General features: G+C 39.7%; 1 protein-coding gene across 9 annotated transcripts in view; it reads left to right on the top strand.

The window, feature by feature from the left end:
* Positions 1-3,989, top strand: part of LOC105478175 (RALBP1 associated Eps domain containing 2) — a 195,528-nt gene extending 191,539 nt beyond the window's left edge. For all 9 annotated transcript variants that reach the window (XM_011735231.3, XM_011735230.3, XM_011735236.3 and 6 more), the window contains one exon: positions 3,782-3,989. In XM_011735231.3, coding sequence (XP_011733533.2) covers positions 3,782-3,850 — 69 coding nt within the window. In that variant the 3' untranslated portion in view covers positions 3,851-3,989. The remainder of the gene's footprint in view (positions 1-3,781) is intronic.
* Positions 3,990-18,834: the final 14,845 nt, after the last annotated feature.

The raw sequence follows: 18,834 nt of genomic DNA, 5'->3' as shown, positions 1-18,834 counted from the left end.
AAATTGTTTTACCCTATGATAATTTAAAAAAAATGTTTTTTAAATGTCAAAGTTCATTCTGTTTTATAAAACTTTGTATGTGAACTTGTTTTGTTTTATCATTTTGTTTGGTTTTGGTTTTTCTCCTCTCTCCCTCTGCTTTGGGGTAGGCCAGTTTCATCCATTGTTCTCTATATTTGGTGGGCCCTTTTAATTTGGAAACCGATATTCTCCAGTTCTGGAGGGTTTTTTATTTTTATTTTTGTTGTCGTTGATTATTTCCTCCCCCCTGCCTTCACCCCCATTTTTTCCTCATTCTCCCTTACTGATATTCAGACATTGGACTTCTTAGCTTAGTTCTCTAATTTTCTCATATTTTCTCTTCTGTTTTCTTTTTCTCTTTCTTCCTACCTTTTCTTCTTTATTTTTGTCTATTTCCAGAAACTTAATTATATATTCTAAATCTTCTGTTGTTTAATAACCAATGATTTTTTGTTTTCTGTTTATTTTTTATGATATCCTATTCTTGTTTCATTGTCGTGATCTTTTTTTTTTTTAATTTAAGTTCTGGGATACATGTGCAGAACTCGTTGTGATCTTTTTTTATGGTCATTTTTCTTTCTTCTTCCTGAATAGTTTGTTTGTGTGTGTTGTGTTGTGTTGCATGTACTTTATCTTAGATGCTTTCCTTCGATATCTGATGACCCTTTCTTTGCTCATATTTAAAAGGAAGACGAAAACACTGATTGGAAGTTCATTGCACATTGTGAGGCTTGTCAACTTTGAGCTTCACTGTCTGGCAGTTTGGCTCGGCTCTATAGTTGGGGAACCCCTAAAGGGAGTATGATTAGCTCTTTCCTCTTGGTCTGGTTGAAGTCTCCAGAGTGGAGACTGTTTTGGTCATCTGCATGTAGGGAAAGAGTTGGTTCAGTGGAGCAAGAGGGCTGTAGGTCTCAGCATTCCAGGATATTCATTCACTCTCCCTATTTCTGACCCAGTATCTTGTCCTCAACTGTGCTTGTTTCTTGCTAATTCAGATGCTCTCTGTTGTACCTTTTCAAGAAATAAACCTTCAGCATTCTGCCCTGGTGGCAGGAATGATCTGGGGATTTAATTGCTTCTGAAACAGATTTTCAGCCAGCGCTTGTTTTCGCCAGCCCCCATCTCCCCTTATGTACTCCCACTTTCATAGGTATCTGGTGTTGCCAATTTGAGTCTTTCAGGAATTCTATGTAAAATCAAATTGGTTCTTATTTTTCTTCATGTTAGCTTGGGACTCAGCTTTCTTTACTTGATCTGTATGAGTGGAAAAGTTCTAAGTCTAGTGAACAGAAGTCTGAAGAATCATTGAAACAGAACTATAGTCATAGCCTCTCAATTAATTCCCAGGCTAAGCCAGTTTATAGATCCAGAGCCTCTTGAATGATGAAGGGGCATCTGTGTCTCCTTATGGAAGGACCCCACTGTGTAGCCAAAAATTTATACTGTAAATCTTTCTCCTAACCTTTCCCAAAGGGACCCTGCTGCCATTTACCAGGGTGACTGTGCATTAGAGGAAGGGAAATAATTAGACTTTTGGGGAATTACTAGGCACTGGCTCTGAACTGACACTAATTCCAGGAGATGCAAAGTGTGGGGCTTAGGGAGATCAGGTGATCAATGGAGTTTTAGCTTACGTTCATCTCACAGTGGACCCAGTGGACTCCCAAACTCACCCTGTGGTTATTTCCCTAGCTCTGGAATGCATGCTTGGAATAGACATACTCAGAAGCTGGCAGAATGCACACATTTGTTTTCCTGGATTTCCTAAGTCATTTATCATTCACCAGTTTGCCACTCAGCTTTCGAATTTTATTGCTATCATCTTGTCCCTTTTGTTTTCCCTGTCTTGTGGGTCCGTGACTTTGAAAAGTTGCTGTATTGTTTTAGTGGTGCTCCAGGAGGGAGAGAGTGTGGTACCCCTGGTCAGTCTTCCATCTTTACCTGAAACCTCTATCTATACTGTTTTGCTGGATGATGTTGTATGGTCTCATGGCTTTGAAGACCTAATTTATGTCTCAAGCCCTGCTTCCCTTTTCCTCTGTGCTCTAGACTTGCATATATAACTTCTTACTCAATGTTTTCTCCTTAGATATCCAATACACATCTCAGATAATTAATTGTCAACCCTATCCTTGAAATACTCATTTCTTATCTAATCTTCTCATTCTCAATATCACTACCAGCCAGCTACTTTATTCATACAAAATTCCCAGGAGTCATCCTCAGATTTTCCTTCTCTCCTCCATCAACTTCATCAGCAAGTCCTACCAGTTCTAGATTCAAGATTTATCTAGAATTCATCCACTTCTCATCTTTATGGCTTCTACCCTGATGGAAGCCATTTTCGTTTCTCACCTGAGTCCCTGCAGTAACCTCCCAGTTGCTCCCCTGCTTCCACTCTCACCCTGCTATAATCCACTGTCTACACAGTAGCCAGAGTGAAAATTTTGAATTTTAAGTTGGGTCGTGTTCCTGCCCTGATTAGAAACCCTCAATACCACCCCGCCTACACTTCCATACTCTTTCCTCTGCCCACAAGGCCCTGTATGATCTGACTCCTTGGTTAAATCTCTGACTTCATTTCCTGCCAATGTCTTCCTTGTTCCCTCTACTCTGGTCACACAGGCTTTTTGTTCATCAAATTCACCAAACTCACTCGTTCCTCAGGGCCTTTGCAGTTGCCATTTTGTCTCTAAATATTCTTCCCCCCATATCTTCATATGGCTCACTCCTCATTTCATTCAAGTCTTTGCTCAAGTAGTGCTAACTCTGAGAAGGCTTCCCAGGCCACTCTCTCTCCTTTCTCCCAGATCCCCCTCTGTTACTCTCTATTATGTTATCTTATTTCCTTCTGGGAGTATCTTGTTCATTAACTTTATTATCTTTCTCAAGTCATTTGAATGTAAGCCCTATTGCTCTGATCTGGCATATTCTTTGCTGATACCATCACAGCTAGAGCATTACCTCACCTGTAGGAGATAGAAACCAAAAGACTTCTGACTGGGTGGCTAGGAGAGCATGTGAATAAATACTTGTGAAGTTGTATACTGACTATTAGTATGCTGATTCTTCTGAATCTCACAATTCAGCCTTTATACAGAATTCTTTCCCACCTTGGCGATTCTACTTGAATACTTTTGTGTGTCCCCTCTCTTCCTGCCAAAATACCCCTTTTAGGCCCGAAAGTTTGAATTCCAAAATAACAGATTGCTCAGCCTCTTTTCTGCCTTTCACCCAGATGTCGTACCTTACACCATACGTTGTGCAGAAACCTGGATGAGACTTTGGTGGAGGGGCCACTAGCATACCTTTTTGGCCCTCAGACCTGACTGAGTATGGTGCTGAATTACAAGCCAGAGATTGCAACTAGAAATTTAAGTCCTGTTGGCTCACTGCTCAGTATTAGGAGTCTGTTTTTGCTTTCTGCTCTCTCCTAGTCTTTTAATTTTTAATGACACTCTCTACCAGCTACTGATCTTGTTAAAACAAGCTAAAACTAGGGCAGGGTGGTAGAGGGGAGTAGGTCAGTTTCATTTCATCGTCTTCAGAAAGGAGTTGAGAGATTACAAATTGTGAAGCCCCTTTTTTCTGGTCACCAGTATTAAATCTGGTACCTCCCAGTCTTCCTGTTCTTGAGTTATACAGCACTTGTATTTGTGGGTCCAGTTATAAGTTTCCTTTTAATATCTGATGAAGTAGGAATGAATTCAATAAATGACCCCTTTGCTTTTTTGTTTTTCTTCTGTTTTGTATAACTCAGGAGGTTCATCAAGAACGAATTGCATTGGAAAACCAATTGGAACAACTTCGTCCAGTCACTGTGTTGTGACCCCCCATGGTTCAAGTGACAGTGGGTGACCTTGTCTGCCAAGATCTTTGTTTTGAATGTTTTGAACCCAACTACTTTTCATAGATGTTTGACCGTGTCAAAAGCTGTGAGCAGCAAAATATAATCCATATGACCTTTTCTCTTGCACTTCACTTGTATGTTTTACTGTGGTGGAAAAAATACTTCAACTGATTATCACACTTGAAATGGTAATTATCAGTGGAATTTGTCTCCTATTCTTAAGTACTTCTGCAAGGTATTAGATGCTGCTCCTTACCAAAAATCAGTCTTCTAGCAAATAAAAATAACTTAGAGCATTATTTATTTAAAGAATTTATGTTTTCTATAAAACCTTATAACCAAGTACCTTCAGGATGCTTGTAACCAAGTACTTTCAGGATGCTTTTTGTATGTATATCACATACAGTAGGTTGGTTTCCTGAGTAATTGGGAATTCCAACTAGATAATCATTGGTGTGACCATAATAAAACAAAAATAAAAGCATCAGATTTAGACTGGCGCTGTGCCCTCTACCACTATATGCCAAAAAAATTGCTTCTCTAGTGCCATTTTGATATTCTATCTAGCTATAAATAATACATGACTATTGTTTTCTATTGAATGTCAAAGACTTACTGGGTCTTTACACCTCTGTAAAGTGGAGGTTTTGGCAATGAGCTATTTAACTTGGCCTAGCTAGGCTGTCAACCCAGACAACTCAGTCCTTTCATGTAAATTTTTGGGCAAGAGAAGTCTGCTTTGACTGCCTTGCCTGACCAAATTAAATAAATAGTTACCAGATCTCTACTTTTATCCTGCATGGGATAATATATCTGTAAATGCATGAGTTTGGAAACCACCCATCAAATATGAAAGGCTGATGAGACTGTTAGGATTGATAAACATTTGTTGTTTGAACCCAGGTATCCAAACTGGGGAAGAAGGGGAAATGGTTGTTACCAACAATCTCTAGTAGTTATTTTATTCTTTATTTTAACCTGGATTGCAAATGTATTGGGTATGAAGAGATAATGAAAGAAAGTGGTCCTCATGCTGGATGTGTGACTGTTTTGTTCTCTGTAAAGTGTATTCTTGGGAAGTGATTGGTTTATATCAGATTCAGAGGAGCCCAGTTAACTCCAGTGTAGGTGACATAAAACAGGAAGCTCAAATTGCAGAAGCAAGTATCCTACAGAAATTTAAGTAGCTGCTGCTTCTCCTGAAAGCCCAGGTTGAAAATGGGACTACAGGGGCACAGGGCTACTGACCCTTACAGGGCGTGCCAGCATTAACACCACTTTGAGAGACTAATGGCAAGAAATGCTGTCTCCTGTGCATTTTACTAATTTCCCCATTCTTAGGGTAGTTGGGGGGGTGGGGGGTGGTCTTTTTGAAGCAGTTTTGGATAGGTGTGCAATATGTGGGATTCAGCCTTTGATTTCAATAGAGCTGAGAGCTTTTAGAACAAGTAGGCATTTATTTAATGTTTCCTTAGTCCATTGGCAAGCTTTATCAATAGCTTAATGGCAGAGGATAAAGGCTCAAACAGATGATGTTTTTCCACAGAAAAACAAATTGTTGAATCTATTCCATGCATATTTAAGGATTTTGAATGGATTTTGAAAATCAGGAAACTTGAACTATTTCTCTATTCCCTTTTTTTCTTCCCCATTTGCTGCCTTTTTTGTTTTTGTGGGGGAAGGATGGGGAGTAAGTTTAAACTCTTCCGAAGATTATGAATGGATCAGCGTAAATTTTTAGGCAACTGCTTTTTCCATGTTCTGAGATCTAGGGGCTACAACAGATTTTATCAACAGTGTTCTTTTATTTTTTTATTTTATTTTATTTTTTTTTTTTGAGATGGAGACTTGCTCTGTCGCCCAGGCTGGAGCAGAGTGGTGCAATCTCGGCTCACTGCAACCTCCGCCTCCCGGGTTCAAGCAATTCTTGTGCCTCAGCCTCCTGAGTAGCTGGGATTACAGGTGCCCACCACCACGCCTGGCTAATTTTTGTATTTTTAGTAGAGACGGGGTTTTGCCATGTTGGCCAGGCTGTTCTCGAACTCCTGACCTCAAGTGATCTGCCAGTCTTGGCCTCTCAAAGTGCTGGGATTACAGGTGTGAGCCACCCGCCCGGCTATCAGCACTGTTCTTATTGCAGACATTTCACAGCATGTTTGGCTTTTGGTAAATTCAATCCAGGAAAGACTAGCATGTGCACTTTATCTCATAAGCTTCCAGTACATATGCTCTCAGTTGGGATAGCACTTCATTTCTATTAGGCAGACGTATAAACTAAGGAATGTTAGTCTGCAGTATTCATTTTAAAAATATTGACATGCTTTTGCCCTTCCCTCCATGAAATCAGTGCCAGAGTGAGTCAAATTAGGAGGTTTGTTGGGGTTTTGTCTAGTTGGCTTGGTTTTCATTAAGGGAAAAAGCTTGCATTGGACAATCAAATTCCTCCGAGTTTCATAATGTCATCATTATTTTAAGATAGGCAAGCACACACTAATAATATGTATGCCTACCTTCTTGGGTGGACTTAATTGTAACCACAGTTTATTAGTTGCTTAGAAGTGGATTTTTTAAAAAAACAGTTAAATGTGCATAACACACAAGTAATGACACACTACTTTTATTGTTACCTAAGTAGTGCTCATCCTCTGTGTGTTTTCTTAGGATGTGTACTTTAATTTAGGATTATAACACCTGATAAATATTTCTGTGAGCCTTTAATGTGATTTATAGGATGGCTGAGTTACTGAAATCACCATTATACCTCTTCTATAAAACGACTCCAAAATTAGACCTGCCTATTGGGGAGAATTCTATAGACAGAAGGTCAATGTTGCCCCCATCTATAGGGGTTGAATTACCTTGCTGTTAAGTGGTCTTCCCCCATTGGGATCCTACAGTCCCACAGATGAAAGCACAGTAGTAGCTGACAGCTGGTTTATTGGGTCCCTCGGCATCTCTTGTATGTGGCATATTGCTTTCGCCACTTTCCTATGAAGCAGACATCAAAGCAAAACTAAAAGGTACATATCTGGAATGAATGTTTATGTTGTAATTGGGCAGATATTTACCTTAATTGGAAGGATCTAACTGCTTTGCAAATATTAAATAAGTGCTTGGGCATGATTGGGAGAGGAGGCAGCTTAGCTGGAAGCTGTGCCCATTTTACTGTCACTGGAGAATAGGATGTCAGAGCTGGGCAGGACTGGTACCCATCACTTGCAGTTTGCATGTGGGGAAACCAAAGTCCTAAGAAACAACAGTACCTGGCTCAAAAAATCCATAGAAAGAGGTAACTAGTGGCAGATTTGGGATGCCAACCTGATTTTATGGATTTTGAGTTAGATTCTCTACCCTCTACCAATACTAAAAATAGATTAGGAGGGTTTTTTTTTTTTTCTGTTTATCATGTTGAATTTCATTGACTTGGTTAGTCTTTAAATTTGAAAACATGTTTTAGGGAGTTTAGTTCTAGAAATTTCTCTTGGATTGAAGTGACAAAATCTGAAAGAAAAGAATATGATTGAGCTATTTGTTTTCCTGAACACCTCACCTTTTATGATGCAATAAGTTACTCTGAGTTTCTTGGCAGAGTTTTTGACAGCTGTTGCTTTCAATGGATTCCATTCCTGTATTCCTTATGGGAGTTTGTTTTTAAAATAGACTACTGTGATTGAAATGAACTCAATATGTAGTTAAGTTACAGCTTTCTTCAGTGTATTTTTAGTTACTTGAGTCACAAATACTCAATTTCAGCATATTTTAGGGTGAGTAATCAAAAATGTGAATTTGCCTTTGATTTCTTACCACTGTCTGAGCTATCATAAAGCATTCTCTTTAGTTGTGATTTGATTCTATAGTCTGTTTCTAAATGACATTTGTCTGTTTCTTAAATGATCTCACAGCCATGGTAATAATAGATGTGTACTCAGAAGATCAATAAGGTAATATTGGAATTCACGTGTTTTTTGCAGTTAAGGCAGCCATTTGCCAATGTCTTCTTTTAAGCAGTAGTTGGAAAGATCTCAATTACAGTATAACACCTTAGAGCTAAAAACATTTGTTCAACACAAACTAGAATCACACCTTCTCACTAGATATCACCAAGGGAATGTGGTTTTAAAAAGAAAAAGAAAAGAATATCACATATCATAGCAACCAGATCTTCCCATATTATTGACAAGTAGGGATCATTAGGTTCTGGTTTGAACATTCTGAATGTGAACAAAATGTAGTAGTTAAGAGGTGTTTTCCCCCTCTATTTAAAGAGAACACTAGTAATTTTGGTTTTTCTTTCTAACTGCTTTACTGTTTCAAGTGTATTCTTTTAAAACTCTGATTTCAAAGGATCAGTTGAATTTATATTTTAGTTATGGGTGTTTTGTTACCTTTTTTTTGTATCATGACTCAGTATGGTTCAGTTTCCTAGTAAGAAGTGGGGATTTGTGTTTTTGGAGTCCTCAGCTCACATATTTCGCTCCTCCTTCAGCACAAGCTAAGGGAGATCCCACCCACACGGATAGATCAGTCATTGATGGCAATTTGAATGTGGGTATTACTCTGTGGTACCCTGCTTCGCTTGTTTGTAAGGAGAAATGCATCTGGTTATGCGAATTTCCCAAGAGCAGCAGACATGGAGGGCCAGACTTTAAAAGCAATGCAAGCAGATTCAAAGAGCTGTTGCCCTCCCCTAAAAGAGGCTTTTGGAGGCTGCGTTACATGCATACCCTAAAGCAGTCAGTCTGTTAGTATGAGCAAGACATCCGAAGTACACAGTTGCTTTTAGGCTTGTATAGTTATTTTCTATACATGCTAACACACATGATGATAAAGGAACCTTTTCTAGGAGGCATTGCAGGGTTTCAATACACAGGACATGTTCTAGTTATAGAAGCCTTGCTCTGCTGTCAACAATTGGGGAATGCTTATTTTTTCATGTTTTGTGAATACTCTGGTCTTGCTGTAAGCTAATGTCATGGCTGTGGGAGATTAGAGAAGTGGGTTTATGACTCTGAAGACCAGAAGACACCAGACTTTAAAAGGGCTTAAATTGGAATTTGGGAACTACAGTAAAGGAACCTTCAGGTACCAATTCCATCCTGAAGCACTCTGTTGAACAACAGGGCTAGGTCCTAAAGCTCTTTCAGGGAACTCTTCCCTGGGGCTGGAACAGTTGATGCAGCAACCCTATTGTGTGGAGATTGGATCAACTGAGTTGTGTTATTTTTGTTTTAAGTCACCTTGTGCGAGAACCTCAACTGCACCTATCTTGGGAACCGGGTATACCCTTTTCTTTGGCACTGCCATCCTTTTTGTCTTTAGCACAAATAAGATGTTCAAGTGAGCCAGAAGCCAGAAGAGCCATTTTAGTCTTCATATCTGTTGGCTAAGAGAGATAATGAGCTGATGGTCTATTTTAACCTTGAAAGTAAAAATGTATATTTTTTCACTACAGGTACATTGAACAGTAAAAAGTGTAACAGCAAAGTATATATTTGATGCCTTCTGTCTTTTCATGATAATGTGCTAACAAGTCGTGTTAATATTTTACTCAGCCAGAGTCTTATTCATTTGCTAAGCATTTGGGAACATTATGTATATTGACCTTAAACATAGGTGTCCTATATTTGGATTGTGACTTGTAGACTCAAGCTAACCTTACTGCCTCTTTTTCACACTTGTTGAAAAGTCTGTGAAGAACATAAAGATCTCTAACTTTGGAAAATATACATGATGTGAAACTGGGGTGCTGTGTTAAAAATAAATGTATGATAACTAAGTGTGGGTTTTATGAAGTCTTGGTGTCAGTATATTGTGGTTTGCATTTGGTCTAATGCATTTAATGAAAGTAATGGGAAAAGGAGTTGGGAATCTTTCCAGTTAAGTCAAAGTCTGAGATTTGGTTATTTTTACCTCCTGGTGATCTGAGACAGGTTCTTAAATACCTGCACACAGTAAACACTTGGCAGTCATGGGATATCATGGCTGACTCACAGTGCATTTTAAAGATCTGCTAAATTGAAAACTTGGCTTAATGTGTGGCCAGGTTATTTGCTTTATCTTTTGTTCAAAATCAGTGTTCTTTTGTTCAAAAATATTCCCATCATGATGTCCTTAGCTGGAGTTGAGGTGATCGGGAAGGATCAGGAATAGTTGGCTTGAAATCTCAACCAAGTAATCTGGCACCCTAGTTATAGTTTCTTACTTTTAAAATTTGAATAATTTGGGGAGGCACCTCTCCTATTGGGTGAGGGGTTTTATTCCATATTGTGAATGCAGATGGTGGGCTACACATAGGATATTTCCAATCTACTAGTCCCAAAGGACAAACTAACTCTGGAAGAATCATCTATCATTTGGCCCATAAGCTAGGATGCTGGAGGTCACCAGGACCATTCCTAAGCATTGATGTGGATGACTGGGTCATTTACTTTAGAGATAAAAGGGATCTGAGATAATCTATGCAAGCAGTTCTCAAAGTGTGGTCCCCAGGCCAGCAATATCAGCATCATCAGGGACTTATTAGAAATGCAAATTCTTGCCACTCCTCCCCTGCACCAACTGAATCAGGAACTCTGGTAGTGGAACCCAGCAATCTGTGTGTTAATAAGCCCTCTAGGCGATGCTGATGTACACTAAAGCTTGAACTACTGACTAGCCAATCTGATTTTACAGTCAAAGAAACTGTGGTGCAGAAAGGCAAAACTGACTCATCCAGAGTCTCAGCTGATTCAGAGCAAAGGCTAATTGTGTTTCCAGGGCATAGTTTTTGCTGTGCTACATTTTCTATCCATGAGTTTGTTCCTTCCCATGACCCTCCTTCCATCGATATTTATTTTGTGTGTTCCTCCTGTTTAACTGAGCACTACATTAGGGGCTGGAGATGAGACTAACAAGACACACCTCCTTCCCCCAAGGAGCCCACAGTCCAGTGGGACAGAGACCTACAAATGAATTGCAGTGCAGAGTGGGATAGGTGCTATGTTGTATAAGGGTAGGACAACTGCTGTAACAAAGAACCCTGGGAGTTCAATGAATCTCATTTACCTCACCATCCAGGGTGGATGCTTACAGTTGTCCTGTTTTCCTTGTGGTTGTTCAGGGACCCAGACTCCTTACATGTGTGGTGCCATTGTTCCCTAGGGCTGGGGAGTTTCCTCCCATTAGCCAATAGTTTGAGAAAAGAGAGATGGTGGAGAACATACAATTACCTTTCACAGAAGTAACACACATCACTTTTCTTCATTTCCTGGAATTCAGTCATCTGACAAAAGTTAACCACAAGGGAGACCAGGAAATTTAGTCTAGCTGCGAGCTCCAGAGGAAAAAGTTTTGGTGAACACAGTATGTACCAGAAGACACAAGACCAGGTTGCTCTGAAAACACATAGGAGGGATATTTAACTCAGATTATGAGGATTCAGGAAGGCTTCATGGAATAGTCTCAAAAGAGGGATAGGCATTTACTAGGAAGAAGAGGATATTCCAGGCAGAGAGAGCTGCATGTGCTAAGGTGGGATAGGACAAGAACATGATATATTCTGGAACTACAAAGAAATTCTCCTGTGGATGGAATAGATGGTGTCATAATTTGTTTTCTATTGCTTATAACAGAATACCCAAAACTGGATAATTATAAAGAAATGCAATTTATTTCTTACAATTATAGAGGTTAAGAAGTCCAAGGTCGAGGGGTCATATCTGGTGAGGGCATTCTTGCTGGTGGGACTCTCTGTAGAGTCTCAAGGTGGTGGGTGATATCACATGGTGAGGGGGCTGAGTATGCTAGCTCAGGTCTCTCAGTTGCTGCTGCTTATAAAGCCACAGTCCCAATCCCATGATAACCCATTAATTCATGAATGGATTAATTCATTCATGAGGGCAGCCATCATGACCTAATTAACTCTCAAAGGCCCCACCTCTCAACACTGCCACTTTGGGGATTAAGTTTCACTGTGAGTTTTGCTGGGGACAAACATTCAAATTATAGCAGATGGATATGGAATATGGAGCAGAGAAGGACGCAAAGGTAGGGCACAAGGCCAAATGGGAAGGCCTTGCATGAGAAGGCATAAACCACCCTGAGATTACAGCTCTTTTCAAGATTTAAGAAGTGCATGAAGTTGCCTACTTCATGAGTATTCAAGGAATGATGTGTGTTCTCCCAAAATTTTTCTACTCCCTAGAAAGAAAATGCTTTACTGGAAGACTGTAAACTAATGTTTTAACATGGACCAAACCTGCTAGTTTAATTTGTTATGTATCTTCTGGCATGTGTTTGGGCAAAGGACCAAAGCCCAGAACACAAGTGACTAAACCCTGGTAAGCAGGAGTCCTAGTGAATGATGTGAGACTTTTTCCATCTTCAGCTCTTTTTGGGGGAGATGTCAGGGGCCCTGAGATGACTGAGAGGTGCAGGACTCCCTTTTTATCAAGCAGTCTATCAAAGGGCAGAAATAGAGTGTGGAAATGAAGCTGAAATATACAATTCCTTTTGAACAAGAGTGCTCTATGAGTTTATTTAACACTTTTGAAAAATTACCAAGCCTGCAGGAGAAAATGCTTCAAATAAAGCATCTCCATGGCAAACTGTAACTTCAAAGAACCCTGCCGTATTGTTTTTCAAATGTGAAGTGTTCTGGAAGTGTGAACAAAAGTATTTCCAGGCTCTGAGTGGTGTTTACCTCATTGCATTTTTCTTTCAAACAGAGGGAAAAGGATCTTTATCTTTGGGTATTAAATTATAACCCAGATATATTTTCCTTTATTTGCCCTGAAATCCTCTTAGCAGATTTGGCAGAAAGAAGGAATTGACACAGAAACTGTAAAAATTTCAAGATTCACCTGTGAAAATCCTCTAGCATCATCAGCAGAAGACATTATATATGTGTGTGTGTGTATATATATATACACACACACGTGTGTATGTGTGTATATACCCATATACACATATATGTGTGTGTATATATATATATACACACACGTGTGTCTATGTGTGTATATACCCATATACACGTATGTATGTGTGTGTATATATATATACACACACCCATATGCATATATATATGTGTGTGTGTGTGTATTTTAAACTCAACAATAGCCACAGTAATTGTTTAGAATGTAGACCACAAAATATTTTTTAGGAGGATGAGTATTTTATCATTGACATTGTTTAGACTTAATGGGTTCATGATGATGATAAAAGCCAAGTAACTTTTAGTCAATTTTATTGTTTTAACATTTTCTACAGAGAATACACCCCTTATTCTTGTACCTGGGGTGGACCATTTCTATTCTGGGCATAGCACTACAGAAAAAAGTGAGTGCCTCCATCCCTGTGTTAGAGTTAATCTACAAGGCTGAAGGAAAGCCAGGGGGAAGAAAGATAATACATAGGGAACAGAATAAAGGAAACCAAAGCAAATTAAACACAGATACAGAGAATTGTGATGCAGGTCCTTTGAAATTCCAATGAAATTGGCTTGAACTTCAACCCATGTGTGCTGGGAGCCTGCATCCCAATCTTTCTGTAAGTTCTGAGAGGCAGAGGTAATGGTGGAGGGACTGATGTTTTTATCCTAGTCACTTCTGGCTCTGGTATGCTTCCTAGGAATTAGTTTGATAGATTGGCCGTCTATTTTCCCCCAAAATATCATTTGCATGAGGCATTTGTGTGTATGTGTATGGAGGATGGGGTGGAATGGATATGGGGCAGAATTTGTAGAATATTTAGAGAGATGAGAGCTTTTAAATAGTTTATATCCAGAACCATCACATTGCACAGCTCCAGGGGACATTGTTCATGTTGTATTTTTAAATTTATTATTATTTTTTAAATTTCTGACCATGGCAAGGACATCACCTTGTATTTTATATGAGAGGACACCCCTTGGAGTTTGTGATGCAGCTGTGCTCTTTACGGCTCCATGCTGCGTAGGCCACTCTCTCTCAAAGTGTTCCTCCTTTTGCTTTTTATAGTTCTATTGTTCTGCTTCTGCTGGCTGAAGGAAGGTGGGGAGGTGGGAACTTTAGAGGTCCTGTAACCATTTCTAACCCAGTTATTCTACCCCCACATCAGATCTCTTCTACCGTTACTGCTTCCATGATGGGTTTAGGCCAGTTGTTCTCAACTGAGTGCAATTCTGCCTCTGCAGTGTCTGGCAATGTCTGCAACTTGGCAATGCCTAGAGATAGTTTTGGTTGTCACAACTGGGGGATGCTATTGGCATCTAGTGGGTGGAGGCCAAGGATGTTGCCAAACTTCCTACAATGCACAGGACAATCCCCCACAACAAAGAATGATCTGGCCCTAAATGTCAATAGTGCTAAGACTGAGAAACTGTTACAGAAGAGCCCCTCAGCCTTCTCTCCATTTCTCTCAATTACCCAGAGCAATTTAGCTTTCTTACTGTTATCAGGAATAACCCTTCACATGGTCAAAGCTATATCAACAGGCTCTGCTAAATTAGTCCATTAATTCAAATATCATCAGGGTTCAGGCAGCAATATAAATTGAGTGAAGTGAGTCAGGAGTAACATGAGAAGTGAGCACTGGCCCATCTGCTTCAGTGGTAGGAAACAATGGAATGGTGGGGATTGTGGCAAATTGGAGACTGCATACCCTGTGTATAAAGGCAGCCCTAAATTATTGCCATGCAGGCACCTGTGTTGATAAATGTCAGATTCCTTGACAGAGACTCAGTATCTCGTCTCCCTCATCCCACAGTAACCCCCTTTTGTGTTATTTATTTTTTTAGTTGGGTTGTTACATACACACATGCACCAAATTTAAGTGTGCAGCACAATGAATCATCAAGATAATCTTGAAGAATGAACTTAGATTTAGACTACCAGGTTCCAAGACTTATACAGCTACAGTAATTAAGACAGTGTAATATTGTTGCGAATGATAGGTTAATGGTATAGAATAGAGAGCCCAGACACATAGCCACACATATGTGATCCCTTGACTTAACATTTTTTTTAAAGCCATCATAATTCAGTGGTGGAAAAGATGGTCTTTTCAATGAATGATGCTGGAGTAATTGGATATCCACATGGTAAAAAGAATGAACCTGGAATACCTACCTTGCAGAAAAATTAATTCAATATGTATCATAGACCTGAATGTGAAAGATAAAACAATCAAGCTTCTAGAAGAATGCATAGGATAATATATTCATGTGTCTCATAAAAAGTTTTTTAAACAGGGCATATAAAGCACTAACTTTAGAAAAAAATTGATACATTGAATTTCATTAAAGTTAAGAACTTTTAATCAGAATTCAGGACTAAGTTTTGGCAAGCTGAAGAACAGTAGAACTTATTTGCAATACATCTGTCAAGGATACTTGCATGTTTTTTCTATGTTGGCAGCTATGTCTAATTTAAAACACTGAGGGGAAAGAAACCACTGTGCAGGCTGACAATACACAGGCCAAACAAAACAGGTCTGCAAGCCAGGTTGGGCCCACGCATTGCCTGTTTGTGACCTCACCTTTAGCAGCACAGAAGAATGAAAGAGGCTTTAACATTTCCACATTTTCTTTCTTTACTTGACCAGCCTCAGTGAGGGGAAGCAACAATGTAGACATTTGTTTCCAAATAATAAGAATTTTCCCTTAGATGGCAGAACCTCTGGTTATAGTGAGTTTAAGTCTTAAATAACAGTTTCTTCCTCTCTGATAGATGCAATAAGTAAAGAATATTTCAAAATATGATTCCATCAAATTTTTTTCATTGGCTCCCACTGTGTGTTCAGCTTGGCTTGGCTCTGTGAAGACCACAACTGATCCCCTTTTCACTTTGTTTGCTCTCTGACTCTAGAATTTCTCAGCCTCCTCCGATGATACTTTAGAGACCTGGGAAGTCAGCTTCAAGCTTCAGTGAGGCAGAAGTCATGCAGAAACAGACTGAGTTTGAACTTTTTACGTTTCAAGCTCATTAATATCCAACTTCCTTACTTTCTACTGCCTTCCCAAACTCTGGTTCTAGTCTCTTTCCTTCTTCCAAGCACCACTCTTACTTAAGTTGGAGGCAATGGGGTGAGGTTGGAGAAAATTTCCTCTTGTTACCTCTTGTAATCCCACTGTTAGGATGAATAAGAGGAGGTGGCCTGAAGGATGGCACTCTGGAGGCATAACATAGTTGATAAAAGCATGGGGTCTGGAGTTAGACTGCCTGGATTCAAATCCTGGCTCTATTCCTTAATAACTTTGTAATCTTGGGCAAGTTATTTGCTTCTCTGTGCCTCACTCCGTCATCTATACGTTACTGATAATACTGCCCCCCCCCACAATGCACATCACTTAAAACAGTGCCTAGTACGTGCTAGACATGTATCTGTTAAATTAAAAATTGACCGTTGCCTGCTTACCTATGAGGCCTTAGCATTGTGATGAACATTGGGAAATAGAAGATGTGACCCCTGTCCCAGAGAGTATCTCAAAGACCACCAGCCCACTCTTGATTTAAAGATGGGCAAACAACTTGGCCAAATTGACCCTCCTCCTTTCCTTGAACTGGTCAAAATGTGACCACTGGATGATTTGATGACATCCTTCTTTTTGTGAAATCCAGTAATGTCTAAAATCCAAAGCTACTCAGAAGATGATTTAGATCATTCTGTGGAATTCTCTCTCCTAAAAATTGAAACTAGAATTATTATGCAGATGAGGAAAACTTTAATCTTGAGAAGTGAAGTGACTTACCCAGGATCCTTGTTATGGTGGCAGAGAGCTTACCAGAATTGTGTCCTGCAATAATGTGGAAAGCAGAACTTGTGAATGATGAACTTATTAATTTCACTGAGATTTCCAAGCAAAATGTTGAAGGTACACATTGGTTTGTTCTTTTTCTTTTTAGCTAAACATGAGAGGAAAGAGGTAAGTTGAGGGAAGAACCATTAAACAAAAGGGAACCAGTACTTGATGATTTGGGAAATCCTTAGTCTGTTGGGATTGCAAAGGTCAAAGTATTCAGTCACACAAAGGCTCTCTAAAGAGGTTAAATGTGTGACTCACAGATTCTCACAATCAAATCAGGTGGTCTTTAGAAAGGTTAAGAGCATTATCTCTCAGCCATCGTAGCAGAAGTCAAAAACAGATGAAGTTATTTCAAAAATTTTGTGGACCTGGCTTTCATTCCGTGACATCCATGGGAGATTCCCAAAGTTCTTAAGAATTGTATACTACTAGAAACACTGTTGGCTTGCACCAAAAGGAACAGAGAGTATGTTAAATGGAAGAAGGCTGTTATATCCCCCAAACTCTACTGGCAGGCAGCAAGCTGATATAAATACTTAGGTACAAACAAATACCAGCTTTCATAAAAAAGGGAGGATGACTCAAAGGGTGGGACCAAGAGTCCAGAGGGTGAAGCTGAGAACCCAGAAGGTAAAGTTGAGAAATAGAGGATTATTTCTAGATAGAGGATAGAGGATTATTTCTAGATAGAGGATTATTTCTAGATAGAGGATTAAAAATTGCCTTGGATCAATGATTCCTTTTTACCTTCTATTTCCTCTTTTTTAAAAACATAATGTCTGTAACTGTTACCTTATGCCTGTCCCACCATTGTATGTTGAGAGCAGATAACTTGTTTCTTTAGTTTCATACATCCACAGATGGAGAGGAATTGTGCCCCAGAAGTTGTAGGGATTATACCCAGAGCTGTATCTGTACTTAGTTTAGATGATGTAAATGACAAGATGTGGAACTTTTGAACTAGTGAGATTCAGATGAGATTTTTGGACTTTGAGTTGATGCTGTAATGGAATGAGACCTTTGGGGACCTTGGGATGGGGTGAATATATTTTGCACATGGAATGGGTGGGAATTATAGGGGCCACCAGAGGGCAGACTGTGATAAGCAGAATTTTGGCTGTCATGCTCTCCACCCTCTGATGCTACTCCTGTGGTTATAGTATGTTACATGGCAAAGGGGATTTCACACATGCCGTTAAGGTTACTAATCAGTTGACCTTAAAATAGGGAGATTATCTGGGATTATCCAGCAGACTCAATGTAATCACAGTAGCTCTTAAATGCAGAAGAAGAAGTCAGAGAAATTTGAAGCATGAAAAAGACTTGTGGATGGAGTGGGCAATGTAATGAGGAATGCAAGGCAACCATAAGGAACTAGCTAGCAACAAGTGAGGAGACAGGGACCTTAACCCTATAGCCACAAGGAACTGAGTTCTGCCAACAACTTGAATGTGCGTGGAAGCAGATTCATCCCCAGAGCCTCCAGAAAGTATCATAACCCTGCTGATCTCCTGTCTTTTTCTTTTTTGAGAGACTCTAAACAGAGGATTCAGTTGAGCCACACTGTACTCAGGTTTTTGACCTAAGAAACTGTAAGATAATCAGTATTGTTTTAAGCCACTAAGTTTATGACAATTTGCTACAGCATCAATAGGAAACTAATACAAAGTCTGTATTCAGTTTCCAACATTATGGTGTCCACCAGGTGTTCCTTGGAGTTGGAGTAGGGTGGGAGTGGGGGAAGACCAAAAGATAAAAGGCCCTTTCTGATCTCTCCAAGCATTCATGGTTTTTATGAAAGACTGTCTTTTAGAATATGAAAAAGATCCTAGAGGTATAGTGGCTTAGTGGCTGCTTCTGGTGGATTTCTAGAGGTGATTCTGTTTTTGTCTACATCACTCCTGCAGTGCTACTATTTCCTCCCCAGTTCATGAACCTGACCATGAAAGCAGCCTTTTCTTAGCACAGTTGCAGATAGATGCTGTAACAATGAGGTTAGGAAAAGGAGCATCCGACAGCCTGGATGGTGGGGATAGGGGTGGGGGTGAGGGTAGGATGGTAGGGAGTCCCTGGAGACTCTTGGGTCTTCTAGAGGAGGGCCTTGAGTACTCGGTACTGGCAGCTGGTTCTCAGGTGTCCACAACAGAGAACAGAAAGAAAAAGAGCAAGAGATCTGGGGTGAGAAGATCTAGGCTAGAGTCCT

Source organism: Macaca nemestrina, chromosome X (genome assembly GCF_043159975.1).
Source record: "Macaca nemestrina isolate mMacNem1 chromosome X, mMacNem.hap1, whole genome shotgun sequence".
Lineage (NCBI taxonomy): Eukaryota > Metazoa > Chordata > Mammalia > Primates > Cercopithecidae > Macaca > Macaca nemestrina.
The sequence above is the reverse complement of the archived record's forward strand: the minus strand, read 5'-3'. Positions and strand labels throughout refer to the sequence as shown.